At 40.4% G+C, this 15493-nt stretch overlaps 1 protein-coding gene across 1 annotated transcript in view; it reads left to right on the top strand.

Annotated features, from left to right (window-relative positions):
* The window catches only part of LOC102854455 (cytochrome P450 2J2-like), a 25983-nt gene that overhangs the window by 1789 nt on the left and 8701 nt on the right, over positions 1 to 15493 (top strand). Inside the window, exons 2-7 of the mRNA XM_006879740.1 lie at positions 2472 to 2634; positions 7214 to 7363; positions 7690 to 7850; positions 8244 to 8420; positions 10391 to 10532; positions 11232 to 11419. Of these exons, the coding sequence (XP_006879802.1) occupies positions 2472 to 2634; positions 7214 to 7363; positions 7690 to 7850; positions 8244 to 8420; positions 10391 to 10532; positions 11232 to 11419 (981 nt within the window). The remainder of the gene's footprint in view (positions 1 to 2471; positions 2635 to 7213; positions 7364 to 7689; positions 7851 to 8243; positions 8421 to 10390; positions 10533 to 11231; positions 11420 to 15493) is intronic.

Genomic DNA, 15493 nt, shown 5'->3' with positions numbered 1-15493 from the left:
TGCCAAGAGTGTTGACTGTGGAGCCAAGCAAACTAAAGCTGTGAAATCTCAATCTCTTCACCATCCATCCTGATGCTGCCAATTGGTCCAATGGTGAGAATCTTTGTCTTCTTGACATTGAGCCTCAATCCATATCTAGGAGTCTGAAATCTCAATTTAGATGGACCAGCTCCAGAAGGCATTTTTGGGGAAAAGTCCTTGTCATCAATTTTCCCTTGAGTCTAGGAGTGTCTGAATGCTCATGTTCAAATGCACACTCTGAGGAGTCTGACTCATCTCTCTTGGTGGTCCTCAGATCCCTCCTTTTCTGCTCAAGTCTCTACACTTCCCTAATTTAAGATGGGAGGTGGTGCACACCACACCTCATGGAAACTCTCCTTACATAAAAGCAAGACTTCCACATGAATACCAGAGCTGCACCCCACCCTAACTCCCTTACAATTTATTTGCTGATCACATCAGATCACATTGTAGTGGATTATTGCATGGATTATTAGTGCCAAATTATAGCATAACTGCTGACTGGGTATCGTGACCCAGCCTCAGTGACACATTTTCTGGACGAAACAATTAACCAATGAAAGATGGTAGTTAGTTTTTGCCCTATCAACCATCATCTTAAAAATATAAGAAAAGTGGTCTGTTGTGTTTACTTATTTCACCTTTTCTCTTTCTTTCTCAGCATTCCTGATGTTCCAAGTTTCCTACCATTATAATTTATTTTCTCTCTGAGATTGTGAGGATGGTGCAGAATAGGACAGGATTTCAGTATATTGTGCATGGTAACATCTAAAATGAAAGAACAACAAAATATTGTTTTCCCTTAAAAATTTTCTATGTCTGGGCGAGCTCTGGTGACCTGGTGGCAAGAAGCTGCACTGCAATCCCAGAGATGAATGGTTTGAATTCACCATTGATGCTGTGCTGGAAAAGGAGGGACAATCTCCTCCCGTACCAGTCAGATCTGATTTGATGATACACACACAAAAAATAATAATAATAAAACCAAACTAAATAAAATCTTCTATGTCTGGTGGCCTAGTGGCAAGAAGCTGCAATGCAGTCCTGAAGGTGCAAGGTTTGAATCCACCAGATGCTCCACTGGAGAAGGAGGGGCAATCTCCTCCTGTGCCAGTTGGCACAATTCAATGTCACACAACAACTGCAGCAGCAATAAAAGTTTTCTACAGCAACTGGGATAGAAATTAATCTCTTCTTACACTAACTTCATGTCCATTTCTATCTGCAATATAGCATATGTCATTGTCCTCTATGTACATCTGTTCTTTACCTTTGGGTTTTCCCAGGAGACTGATATTTTAGGGCTACACTGTCATTACATTGATTTTTAAATTGTCTCCACATGTAATTTAGTTAAGTGAGAAGAAAACTGAGCAGCTGAGCTTCAGGTGCCAGAATATGGAGTGTCTTTTTCATTGCTGCTCTCAGTCTTCATCACAGAGCCTTTGAGGGAGGGATGGTCCCTCACATTTTTTTATAGAAGAAGAGTTTAGCAAATGTGAAGCAGCTTGCCCATAGCTAGTGAGCTACAGAGCTCTGGTTTACATATGACTCCAGAGCAACAGTGCTTTTCTCCGTATCTGGTCCCGAGCCTTAAGACTGGACCTTATGATATCCCTTGATGTTCTGCTTTCTAATAGCTGTTAAGGAATAAGACATTGTCTTCTGATTGAATGAATCTAATTTGCTAAGAATTTATCTGTACCAGAGTAAACTTAGAAGGAGCTCTAAGTTTGCCTAGTTAGTGGTAAGGAGCTGCAGTGCAATCTCAAAGGTATTTAATTCAAATCGACCAGCTGCTCCGCTAGATATAGATGAACTGTCTCCTCCCATACAATCAACTGCCTCTGAAAACTTGGAGGGTCAACTGTGGGTTAATTCTGGCTCAACGGTACACAACAACGAACAGCAACAAACTTGTAGTGACCATAACTCTGATTGTTTTGTGGGTACAATATGCTGAATTACTTCTCCCCTTTTAATATATTCTTGATGAGATAAAACTTGTTTATTTTGTCACAGTTACACCCTCAATTCCTCATTGTAGAGCCTGGTACTCACTGGATTCATACTTGTTGAATATTTTACTGAATGTTTCAAAAAGAACTTCCCAATCCTTTAGGTAATTGAATTTCGGTGTCATTCAGAGGAGGAGGAGAAAGGAGAGAAATAAAATCGCTCTCAAAAGACCACACTAAGATTTTGGGAAGTAGAAGAGGTTATAGTAATCAGTCTTTCAAGTCCACATTTTCCAGGGTATGAGACATTGTATGTAGAGGTAAAACAGTGTGCCGAATTGCAACAGAAAATGTGTGGCACATTGTAGAATTAATATTTCTAATTTATCTTAGTTTGGCACACCCTCCTCATCCCCCCCCCCACCTCCCAGTGCCCACCTTTGTCTTAATTCAGAAGATGTGCATGTTCGACTTTTGCTAACTCTTTTTCAGTTTGTGAAGAAATATGGAAACCTCCTTAGCTTGGATTTAGGATACTTCTCTAGTGTTACTGTAACTGGATTGCCTTTAATCAAAGAAGTCCTCGTGCACACAGAGCAAAACATTTTGAGCCGCCCCGTGACTGCTATTCGATACCGTGTCTTTAAGAAACATGGTAAGTATCTTGAATATAAGATTTATTTCTTTGATGTTTCTTTAGGTTGTTTAAAGTGTCTTTGTGACCTTAACTAACTCCTCAACTCTCCCAGACACCTGGGTTGTTATAAAATTCCTGTCTTGAGAGGGAGTTGCATGTCTATGTTTCTCATTTTAAGATACCTGCTGTAAGAAGATGTCCTATCAGTCCTAATGTCAGGGTTTCAGGAAAAGTTAGACTTCTTGCAAAATCTCACTCTGGATGCATCACAATCAAGGAACGGGGAGGAGGATTTATGGTTCAAAATGGCTTATCTAGGCCCTTGCCTTTGACTTTTGCACTTGATTGGGCAGGAACATGCAAATGTTGTTGTTGTTGTTGTTATGTGCCATCAAGTCGCTTGTGACTCATAGTGACCCTATGTACAACAGCCCTAAACTCTGCTCTGTCTTGTGCCAATCGCACTGTCTCTGACACTCCCATCCCGATTATCCCAGCCACTGAATCAGTCCACCTCATAGAGGGCCTTCCCCTCCTGCGCTGTCCCTCCACCCTCCCAAGCATGATGTCCCTCTCCAAGGACCGGTCTCTCCTCACAACATGTCCAAAGTATGTTAGACAGAGCCTCAGAATCCTTGCCTCCAAGGAGCCACCCGGTTTAACCCTTTCCAGGACAAATCTGTTTGTTTTCCTAGCAGTCCATGGTATTCTCAATACTCTTCTCCAGCACCACAGCTCAAAGTCATCAATTCTTCTTCTATCCTCTTTGGTCATTGTCCAACTCTCTGATGCATAACAAGTGATTGTGAAGACCATTGCCTGTATCTGATGCACCTTAGTCTCCAGAGAGACACCATTGCTCTTTAGTACTTTGGAGAGGTCCCTAACAGCAGACTTTCCCACAGCAATGCGCCTTTTAATTTCATGGCTACTGGTGCCAAGAGTGTTGACTGTGGAGCCAAGCAAACTAAAGCTGTGAACAATCTCAATCTCTTCACCATCCATCCTGATGTTGCCAATTGGTCCAGTAGTGAGAATCTTTGTCTTCTTGGCATTGAGCCTCAAAATCCGTATTGTAGGCTGCAGTCCTTGACCCTCTGCAGCAGGTGCTTCAGGTCCTCCTCAGTTTCAGCAAGCAGGGTTGTGTCATCTGCATTTATCAACAATCGGCGTTATGCAGATGACACAACCCTGCTTGCTGAAACATACAAATAGGATGTGTTAAACTACACACAATAAAATTGGTTAGCTTGGCTATTCTACCAGGTTTAAATCGAGCATGTTCAGCATCAGTAATTTGAGAGTTCCAGTGGCCTAGAGTTAAGAACCTGAGCTGTGGGCCCCGAATGCAGCTATTTGAATCCACCATGGCTCTGAGGGAGAAGAATGTGCATTCTCCTCCTGTGTGATTGTTTCTGAAAACTTTCTAGAGGGTGAGCTAAGGATCAGTTCCAACTTGACAGTACTCAAAACAAGCAACAAGAAAGAAGGAACAAAGAGTGCAGCATTTCTCCTTTGGGGCCAGCAGTTCCTGTTACTCAGACGCAGGCCTTCAGGAGAGCATCCACAGCAAGAGAACTAGAGATCCATCTGGAGACAGAGGTGACCTAGGACTGCTACCCCACGCAGCTTTCACGTAGACTTGCTGAAGGACTGGGAGTTGGGGATGGGGTTGTGGAGCTGGGAAGTGGGAATGGCAAGAAAACAAAATTAGCAAGACTATGGGCAGAATATTGAATGATCCAGGAAGCATTAAAAGAAGATGGAAGGAGTATGCAGAGTCATTGTATTAAAAAGATTTGGCTGACACAGAAGAATTTCATGAAACAATATGTGATCAAGAGACAATGATGATGAAGGAGGAAGTTTAAGCTTCTTTGAAGGAATTGACAAAAAACAAGGCCCCAGGAACGAATGGAATACCAATTGACATATTTCAATAAACACTGGCAGCTCTGGACATGGCCACCAGGTTGTGCTAAGAAATCTGGAGAGCTGTTAACCACCTGATCAATGGACTGGAAGAGGTCCATATTTATTCCATTTCTAAAAAAATAAAAGGTGACCTAACGAAATGTGGAAATTATTAAACAATATCATTAATATCATACAAAAGTAAAATCCTGCTGAAGGTTATCTAAAAACAACTGGAATTGACAGAGAACTACCAGAAATACAAGCCAGATTTAGAAGAGGCCTTGGTACCAGAGGCATTATTGCCAACGTCAGACAGATCTTGGCTGAAAGCAAAGAATCCCAAAGGAGTATCTATCTGGGTTTCATTGAGTATGCAAATGCATTTGACTGTGTAGATCACAACGGATTGTGGCTAATGTTGAGAAGAATGGGAATCTGATTGGTCGTTCTCATGTGAAATCTATACTTGGACCAAGAGGCAGGCATCAGAGCAGAGCAAGGAAATAACTGCATGGTTCAAAATTAGTAAAGGGGTGCATCAGAGATGCATTCTGTCTCCATACTTTTCAGTTTGTATGTAGAACAGGTCATTTGGGAGGCTGAACTTTTCTGAAGAAAAATGTGACATCAGCATTGGAGAAAGACTCATCAACAGCCTACATTATGCAGATGCCATAACTTTGTTTACTGAAACTGAGCAGAATCTGAAGTGTTTGCTGCAGAGGGTCAAGGACTGCAGTAATCAATATGAATTCAAGCTCAACATCAAGAAAACAGATTCTCACCAGTGTGCCAATTGGCAGCACTGTGATAAAAATTGATATTGATGTTGTCAACAATTTCAGTTTGCTTGACTCCATAATTAACACTCTTAGCATCAGCAGTCAGAATATCAAAAGATGGATTGCATTAGGAAAATCTATTGTTAGGGACCTCTCCAAAGTACAAAAGAGCAATGGTGTCAGTCTAGAGACTAAGGTGTTCCTGATTCAGGCCATGGTCTTTGAAGTTACTTGCTATGCATCAGAGATCTGGACAGTAATTAAAATAAACAGAAAAAGAATAGATACTTTTGTATTGTTGTGCTGGAGAAGAGTATTGAACATACCATGGACTGCAAAGAGCCCAAACAGGTCTATCTTGGAAAGGGTGAAACCAAGCTGCTTCTTGGAGGCTAGGATTTTGAAGCTCCATGACAAACTTTGGGCATGTGGCCAGGAGAGACCAGTTCTTGGAGAAGACCATCATGCTTAGAAAGGTGGAGAGAGCATAGAAGAGGAAGGCCCCTGGTGATATGGGTTGGCATAGTAACTGGAATAATGGCAGTGGGTTTGTCAGAGACAGTGAGACTGGTTTAGAATAGGGCAGGATTCAGAGCTATTATACATAGGGTCACTATGAGCTGCAGGCAACTCAATGGCACATAACAACAACAACAACAATAAGAGATCTTTATTAACATTGGCCTAAAGCTGCAAGGCTGAAAGAAGAGCCTTGGGAGCATGCTTCAGAAACTGTCCTGACAAAGAAATTCTATCCTATTCCAGACTGACTTTAAAGCTGCTCAGTTCCCTAATCAACTCCGTAATCATGAGTATGATTCTGTGAGGTCTTAGTAGCTTTTTAGACCAAGTACAACAGGAAGATGACTGTTGGAATTAGTAGAAATATGCAGGAGAGTGTAGGGGACATGCCTAATCTCATGGGAATTAGTTGTGTACTGTGGATGCTCTTTGTGGAGACGGTGCCCCCTTTTAGAGTTTGTAGAGGTCAGACTTGTCCATGCTAAAGCTACCCTTGCTTTTTTGACAAGTAATCCCATGCTGCAGGAGAATACAAGAAGTAGGAACATCTTCTTTCATTCTAAACTTTACTTGCAGAAAGTGAAGACAACTTGTAGCACTTGAACCTGAAGATCAAACACTACAGCCTTCAATATAAATTACATCTCAACGTCAAGAAAACAAAAGTCCTCCCCACTGGTCCACTCGGAAATATCGTGATAGATGCAGGGGAAAAAATTTGAAGTTGTCAATTTAATTTTACTTGTACCTGTTCTCAATACCCATAGTAACAATTGTGGTATTTTCAGTTTCTTCCACATATCTGAAAGTTGGAACGAATAAAGATGACAGAAGAATTAATGTTTTTAAACTGTGGTGTTGGAGAAGAGTACAGAATATCCCATGAAATGCTGAAAGAGCAAACAAGTCTGTCTTGAAGAGCTTACAACCAGGGTACTTCTTAGATGGAAGAATTTGGTCATGATTCCAGGAGAGCTCATTCCTTGGAAAAAGACGTGCTATTAAAGGTGGAGGGTCAGAGAAATCAGAGATTGTGAAGCCAGCACAGGATAGGGCATGGTTCACATCTGTTGTTCATAGAACTACTGTGAATGATAGTTGGCTCCATGGCATCTAACAGCAGCCATGTCTCCATACAGATTCTATGAACACTACATGTCATTCTATATGAAAATGATGTGATAAAATGTCTGGTATTGGAAGCATTTAGTAAACATTATCCATTATATCCATTGCGTTGGGATAATGTCTCTTAATAGATTTCAAGTGCTTGATGACTCTTCCTTTGCTATATCTGATAACCTATCTCTGTATCCTCTGTCAAATGTTCATATTATAGACTCAGAATATATAATGCTGACATTCTTTTATCCCAGGGTTGCTCATGTCCAGTGGTCAGGAGTGGAAGGAGCAAAGAAGGTTTGCCCTGATGACACTTAGGAACTTTGGTTTAGGAAAGAAGAGCATTGATGAACGCATTCAGGAGGAGGCCCACTACCTTGTGGAGACAATACAGGAGGAGAAAGGTGAGCATTTCCTAGTAAAGCTTGTAGGAGTTTGTTCATTCATTAGTGGAAGAGATCCTCATTGAGTACATAGGCTTCTTTCTTGTGGCTATCATTGTACTAAAAACTAAAGCTGTAACAGTGAGAAGTTACTAACATTTTAATCATGGAATTCATGATAAGAAGACAGGCATTATCTGAGTACTGCTATCTGTCAGATTCTGTGTGGGGTGCTATAACCATAGCCACATATATATTTTGTGCCCTATGTCATATAAATTAGATTTTCCTTAGAAAGCAGAAGCAAGTCAATCTGAAGATTCTTTTTTTCCTTATTTTGCCTGCAGGACAGCCTTTTAACCCTCACTTTAAGATCAACAATGCCGTTTCCAATATCATCTGCTCCGTTACCTTTGGGGAGCGCTTTGAGTACGATGATGCTCGGTTTCAGGAGCTGCTAAAGTTGCTGGATGAAGCCACATATCTAGAAGCTAGTATGTGGTCTGAGGTAAACAGCTATCTTTCTTTGTGTTCGAAAAGGATATTGGAACTGTTGTCATACACAGATGAATTCTTCCTTTTTTAGTTTATTTTGCTATAATACACTATTTTAATTTAACTTTAAAAAAAAACCAAACCAACGTCAGCTCGATTTCTCAATTTGTTGATTACCAGGAGGTTAGAGCTGTGACTAGCAGTGGGCTTGGCCTGAGGCTGGACACCTGTTTGGTAGAAAGCAGAAATGCTTTTCTAGAATGATGAAAGATAGAGAGGAGGAAGAGGAATATGACTCCCAAGATTTAAGTGCAAGCAAATAACAAGAGGAAATGGTTTCTGTTGTCTGAAAACGGGGGAAACGGCAGTGTTTTGTCTCCATGATTGTTTTGTTTTTATTAATCAGCTTTACAGTATCTTTCCATGGCTAATGAAATTCCTTCCGGGACCACACCAAACGGTCATTAGAGACTGGGAGAAATTGAAACTGTTTGTTTCTCGGGAGATTGAAAGCCACAAGAAAGATTGGAATCCTGATGAACCTAGAGACTTCATTGATGCTTACCTCACGGAAATGACAAAGGTGAGGCAATCAAAGGTGTTTCCTATATTTTTTTTCTCTCAGATCAAGTAGGAGGCCATTAGCTTGCTGTTATTTTCTGTAATATATTATCATAAATTTGGTGGCTTAAAACAATAACAAAAAGTTACCATAAAGCTTCAGAGACCAGAAATCTAAAATCAGTTTTACAAGGGCAAAACCTCAAGCAACAGTAGTGCTGACTTCCGCTGGAGCCTTTGGGGAAATTTTGTTTTCTCGTATTGTCTGGGTTTTAGAGGCTACTTGCATGATTTGACTGAACAACTTACTTACATTTCATCTTCAAGGCCAGTATCGTAATATCTCGCCTCTGATCATTTCTTCCTTCTGATCTTATAGATATTAATTTGTTTGAAGTGCCTACATTTTGGTACCGAATCACTATACCTCCATGACTCTCTTGTATATAAGGCAACAAATTCACAGGTTCCAGATGTAATGTTTCTTAGACTCTCACCATATACTTTCAGCATGTTATTAGGAGATCCAGGCCCTGAAGAAAGACATTGTGCTTAGTATAAGGCCAGTAAAAAAAGAAAAAAAAAAGTAGACGACCCTCAGTGAGATGGAGTGGCACTGGTTGCAGCAGCAGTGACTGTGTGGGAGACACAGGTAGAGACACTCTTTCTTTTTGTCATACATAAGGTCATTCTGAGCTGGAACTAATTCAATAGCACCTAACAACAAGGGCTTAGGACATGAACAACACAGAAAGTTACTGTTTATTCTTCCACAGAAGATGAAAAAAGGGCATTATTTCAATGTGTGAAGTAACATTAACTCACTATTATTGAAATATTTACAAATAAAAATAGAGGTTTAAAGGTATTGGACTTGAAACCCTGGAAATAGCTAAATGTGCCTTCTTATTTCCCTCTATTCTCAACTCTACCCATATCAAAAGGAATGATTTTTTGTTGATGTTAGTTGCCCTTGAGTCTAACTCATAACGACCCTCTGAACAACAGATCTGAACTCTGTCTTATCTTATTGTATGCTGACAATCTCTGATATATTTGAGTCCATGGTGCAGTCACTGTGTCAGTTCATCTTCTTGAAGGTCTTCCTCTTTCTTCTCTTTCTAAGTATGATGTCTCTCACCGAGGAAGAGCGCCTCCTAGCAACCTGCCTCAAGTATGTCACACAAAGCTCTATCATCTCTTCCTCCAATGGTCACACACGCTGCACCTTCTTCAAGTCTGTTTGTTCTTTTGGCAGGCATTTGGATACTCAATATTCTCCAACACAACAGTTCAAAGGCATCAATCCTTCTTCTGTCATCCTTATTCATTGTCCAACTCTCAGATGTGTAGCAAGTGATTGAAAAGATCATGACCTGAATCAGACGAACCTTAACCCTCAAACTGACATCATCATCTAAGCCGTGATATTTTCAGTTGCTCCCTAAGCTTCTGAAAGTTGGACAATGAATAAGGATAACAGAAGAAGAATCAGTGACATTGAGTTGTGAATTTGTACTTGTAAAGCACATGTTAAGAACTTGTTGAGCACCAATTACAAATCAGGCATTTAATCATGTGATGTGAAGAGATTATGATCATTTTATGAAACAGGAAACTGAAGCACAAAAATATTAAGTAACTTGTTCTAGGTCATACAGCTAGTGAAGATGTGACTAACATTAGAACTCAGATGTGTTTTTTTACATCCTGTTCTCTATCCACTGTACTAATATATTGTTCTCAAATTTTAGGTCTAATGAAAAGACGGTTCTGTCTTTTATCTGTCAAGTTCCTGGAAACTCTTGTAACTTCTTGTATTTAGAGCAGGATGATGCTAATGAGATTTATGACGTAGGTTATTATACCTTCTGACAAAACCAAGACATTTTTGCCTTGGATCTGGCTTGTTAGATTCCTCTCATTGGATGCTGTGTTTTGTGTTTTGTGGTATCTGACTTCAGAATATATCAGTAATATTTTTATTTATAGCATACAGATAATACTACTTCAAGTTTCCATGAAGAAAGCCTTGTCTGCAGCACACTGGACCTCTTCTTTGCTGGAACAGAGACAACTTCCACGACACTGCGCTGGGCTCTGCTTTATATGGCCATGAACCCAGGGATCCAAGGTGAGCTGTGGTTAAATGTGCCTGGACCCACCTACTGCCATCAGGTAGATTCTTACTCATGGCAGCCTTCCATCTGGTTTCTGAGGTTGTAAATATAGACAGAAAAGATACTCTCATCTTTCTCAAGGATCACCTGAAAAAGTCACACTGCCAACCTTTAAGTTAATAGCCCAGCATGTAACTCACTGTATACAAGACCTGCTAATCCTGGTCCCTGACAGACAAATACCTCCTGGAACACACAGTTCATGAGTTTGGGACGTCAGAGAATGCCATGGCTCTGTTCATTCACATGTGCTGTTCCTGCTACCAATAATACACTTTCTCAATTTCCATCCTTGATAAATCACATCTTCTTGAAGAATCTGATTAACTACTCCCACACGTTACTATGGATTCCTAATCTTCAAGGAAATTACTAGCATATTCTTTCTTTAGATACGAATGGAGCAAACACTTCTTTGTATAAGGGCATGTTCAAAGTGGTAAGCATCATCTTTCTCACTCAGAGCCCCTGGTGAATTCAAACCTCTAAAAAGGTAAGAGCTTCAATATAGCAGTGCAACTGTCTATAGACTACACACCAGAGCTCCCCTAGGGAAGAATTAAGAATCATGTCTTAGAGACCACCTTTACGTCTATGGAAGGAAGTAAAATGGGCTAAAAAAAAAAATAATAGAATCTTCTCCTCTTTTCCAGAGAAAGTACAAGCTGAGATCGACAGAGTACTTGGCCAATCACAGCAGCCCAGCACTGCCAGCCGAGAACACATGCCCTACACTAATGCCGTCATCCATGAGGTGCAAAGAATGGGTAACATCGTTCCCCTGAATGTACCCAGAGTAGTGACATATGATACCACACTGGCTGGATACAACCTGCCAAAGGTAAACAAGGACTCTTAGACTCAGGCCTTCAGGCTCATCTTTTTAAACAGTACGATCCTGAACTTGATAATGGCATGTATCCAGGTCCTAAGCAATCACTTGAATAAGAAGAAATACATGTTATAGTTGATAAAATATTACTTATCCTGAATATTAGATATTTTTCTGTGTTGTCATGGGGAGAGTCACTGTAGGATTCTATGGCCAATATAAAACAGAACAAAAACCTCATAAACAAATCTGTCCTGGAGGAAGTGCAACCAGAGTGCTCCTTAGAGGCAAGGATGATGAAACTTCATCTCAGATACTTTGTACATGTTATCAAAGGCAGGCAATCCTTAGAAGCAGCATCGTTCTAAGAAAGATACAGGGTCTGTGGAAGAGAAGACAATCCTCAGCGAGATGGATTGATAGTGCCTGTACCAGGGGCTGGGAGGAGCTTGCCAGAGATCATGAAGGTGGCCCAGAATTGGGCACAGCTCAGATCTGTTGTTCACAGCATAGTGATGAGTTGTAATTGATAAGGAGCACCTAACAACAACATGACAAATTGGATTTAAGAAAAGATTTACTTTTCTTCACTGGAGTACTCCTCAGAGTTTTGTTTTGTTTTTATTATATTCATTTAATTTTTAAGACAGTGATGATTAGTAGTAGGATTCTCAGCTTCTGTGTGAGAGACCAGATTCCATTTCTGGCCAAAGAACTTCAGCACAGCCACTAAGTCTCTAAGCGGTACTGTCAGAACCCACTTGATGACACCCAACAGCATGGTGATGAACAAGTTTTAATAGGGTTTCCAGATTAGGACTAAAGGCCTAGAGATCTGCTACTGTATGGATCCCACCATCCCCAGTATGTTGTCGTCCTAAGTTTGGGGATACTTGGTGTAGCTAACAGCAGCTTGCATGGTAAATCTTTGTTGGGATATAACAGGCAGGAGTTCTCAGTCATATTTGACTAAGAACTCTTTAAGTAAGAACTCTTCTTTCTCTAGTGAAATATTGCACAGGACTGGGCACTTACTGAGCACAATGCTTGAGTTATGGATGCTCAAATGTGAAAGAAATTTGAGAACCCCTGAGTCAGCATAATCTTAGTGCTGCAATTTCCACCATGATATTGACAAGTTTTCACACAAAAGCCCCACGGATATGGAACGTTGTATTGTTTTTGTTGTTTTGTGCCGTCAAATTGCCTGTGACTGATAGCGAACTTATGTACAGCAGCCCAAAACCCTGCTGTATCCTGTGTCAATCTTACTGTCTCTGACACACCTACCTCCATTACCCCAGTTGCTGAATCAATCTATCTCATCGATGGTATTCTTCTCTGGCGCTGTCCTTCCACCCTCCCAACCATGACGTACCTCTACAAAGACTGGTCCTTCCTTGCAACATGTCCAAAGTATGTCAGATAAAGCTTTAGAATCCTTGTCTACAAGGAGCAGCCTGGTTTCACCCTCTCTAGGATGAAGCTTGATAGAATCCATCTTCATAAATGCATGCTATGATTCAGAGAGCTGGACAATGACTAGGGATAATGGAAAGAGATTGATGCCTTTCAGCTTTAGTGCTGGAGAAAAGTGTTGAATATACCATGAACTGCCAGGAGAACAAACAGGTTTGTCCTGTGGGAGTGAAACCAGGTTGCTCCTTGGAGGCAAGGATTCTGAAGCTTCTACTGACATACTTTGCGTATGTTGCAAGGAGGGACCAGTCCTTGGAGAAGAACATCATATTTGGGAGAGTAGAGGGACAGTGCAAGAGAGGAAGACTCTCAATGAGATGGGTCGATTCAGTAATTGGGGTAATGGGAGTAGGTGTGTCAAAAACAGTGATGTTAGTTAGCATAGGAAAGATCAGGGTTTAGGGCTCTTGTTTAGGGTCGTTATGAATCAGAAGCAACTCAGTGGCACATAATAACAACAACATGAACCTGTTTGTTCAATACTCTTCTCCAGCACCACAGCTCAATGGCATCAGTTCTCCTTCTGTTATCCCTAGTTATTGTCCAGCTTTCTGATGCATAACAAATTAATTGCAAAGAGTATAACCTGGCACAAAGGGTATAACTAAGGCACACCTTAGTCTCCAGACTGACGTCATTGCTCTTTAGTACTTTGGAAAGATCCCTGACAGCAGACTTTCTCAATGCAATTAATCTTTTAATTTCCTGGCTACTGGCACCAAGAGTGTTAAGTGTGGAACCAAGCAAACTAAAGCTATTAATAATCTCAATCTCTTCAACTATCATGATGGTGCCAATCAGCCCAATGGTAAAAATGTTTGTTTTCTTGATGTTGTGCTTCAATCCATATTGAAGGCTGTAGCCCTTGACCTTTCACAGCAAGCACTTCAGGTCCTCCTCATTTTCAGCAAGCAGGGTTGTGTCATCCGCATAATACAGATTGTTGATGAATCTTCCTCCAATCCTGATGCCACATTTCTCCTCATAGAGCCCAGCCTTCGAAAACTCTACAATAGAGCACACTTAGCCTAGCAGATATGGCAACATAGGCTGAGGCCTGAAGTATAGAAACATAAAAGAAGAACAACAGTTGTAAGCAGACACTAGTGATTGGAACATGGAATGTGAGAACCCTGAATGTAGGAAAATTGGATACTGTTAAGAAAGAAATGGAATGCATAAATATTGACATACCAGGTATTATCGAAATGAGATGGACTGGCATGGGGCATTTTGAGTCAGATGATCCTATGATCTACTGAGACTAAAAATAAAAAATGGTGTCACTCATAGTTAAAAAAGTCATTTCTAGATCTGTCTTGAAATATAATGTTGTGACAGAAAAATATCCATACGCATATAAGGAAGTCCAGTGAATACCACCATCATCCACTCCAACAACCAAAGCCAAAGAGGAGGAAGTAGAAGATTTCTACCAACTTATGCAGTCAGAGATCAATCAAACGTGCAATCAAGATGCATTAATAATAATAGGTGACTGAAATGCAAAAGTTGGGAACAGAGAAAGATCAGTAGTTGAAAAACATGAACTTGATGACAGAAAGGAAGCTGGAAATAGAATGATAGGATTTTGCACAATCAATGACTTGCTCATTGAAAATACATTTTATAAGAAACATAAATGCCGTATATGCACATGGATCTCACCTGATGGTATGCATAGGAATCAGATCTGTGGAAAGAACCGCTGGAGAAGCTCAGTATCAGCTGTGAAAACTAGGCCAGGTGCTGATTGTGGAAAAGACCACCAACTACTCATATGCAAGTTCAAGCTGAAGCTAAAGAAAATGAAATCAAATCCATGGGAACCAAAATTTGACCTTGAATCTATCCCACTTGAATTTCAAAACCATCTCAGGAACAGGTTCTAGGTCATGAACTCTACTGAGCAGAGACCAGATGAGCTATAGGAGGATATCAAGAGTATCATCCAGGAACTTTGTATCACGAAAGAAAAATCAACCCAGGACTCTGCCATACTTAGAAAGAGTGAGAAAGGGGCAAGCATTTATCAAACAATGACTGTGTGTTGCAGATAGTTGAGGCTCTTTCAGAATGTCTCAATAGTTAGAATCAATTTTTTAAATTCCCATCCTTTATATTGGAAAGTAGAGCTTCAGTAGAAATTAAGTGCTTTAGAGCTCTTAGTTGCTAAGGTATCAGATCTGTTCTGATTTTAAAGCTCATTGTTGTTTTATTTTGCTTGTGTGTGTGTATGTGTGTGTGTGAGTGTGTATGTATGTGTATGTGTGTGTTTGTGTGTGTGTGTGATGCACCTTGTTCCCTCCATAGCAGCTGATTTAGTGTGAATTTAAAATATGAATTGCTGGACTGTTAGCTAAAAGTTCACAAGTTTGAACCCACCAATCTCTCTTTGGGAGAACTACATGCAGCCTTTTAAAAAAAGTGTATCTGCAGAAGACTCAAGCAATATCCACACCTCACTCCATATACAAAAACCAACTCAAGGTGGATCATGGATCTAGGACTAAAACCAAGGACTATAAACTTCATTAAAGAAAAGCTTGGAAGAACTCTAGTAGTCCTAATCCACAACATAAAGAGTCTTCCAAGTATCCTGAA

Source organism: Elephantulus edwardii, unplaced genomic scaffold (genome assembly GCF_000299155.1).
Source record: "Elephantulus edwardii isolate Elephantulus edwardi_28Jun2011 unplaced genomic scaffold, EleEdw1.0 scaffold00005, whole genome shotgun sequence".
Taxonomy (NCBI): Eukaryota; Metazoa; Chordata; class Mammalia; order Macroscelidea; family Macroscelididae; genus Elephantulus; species Elephantulus edwardii.
The sequence above is the reverse complement of the archived record's forward strand: the minus strand, read 5'-3'. Positions and strand labels throughout refer to the sequence as shown.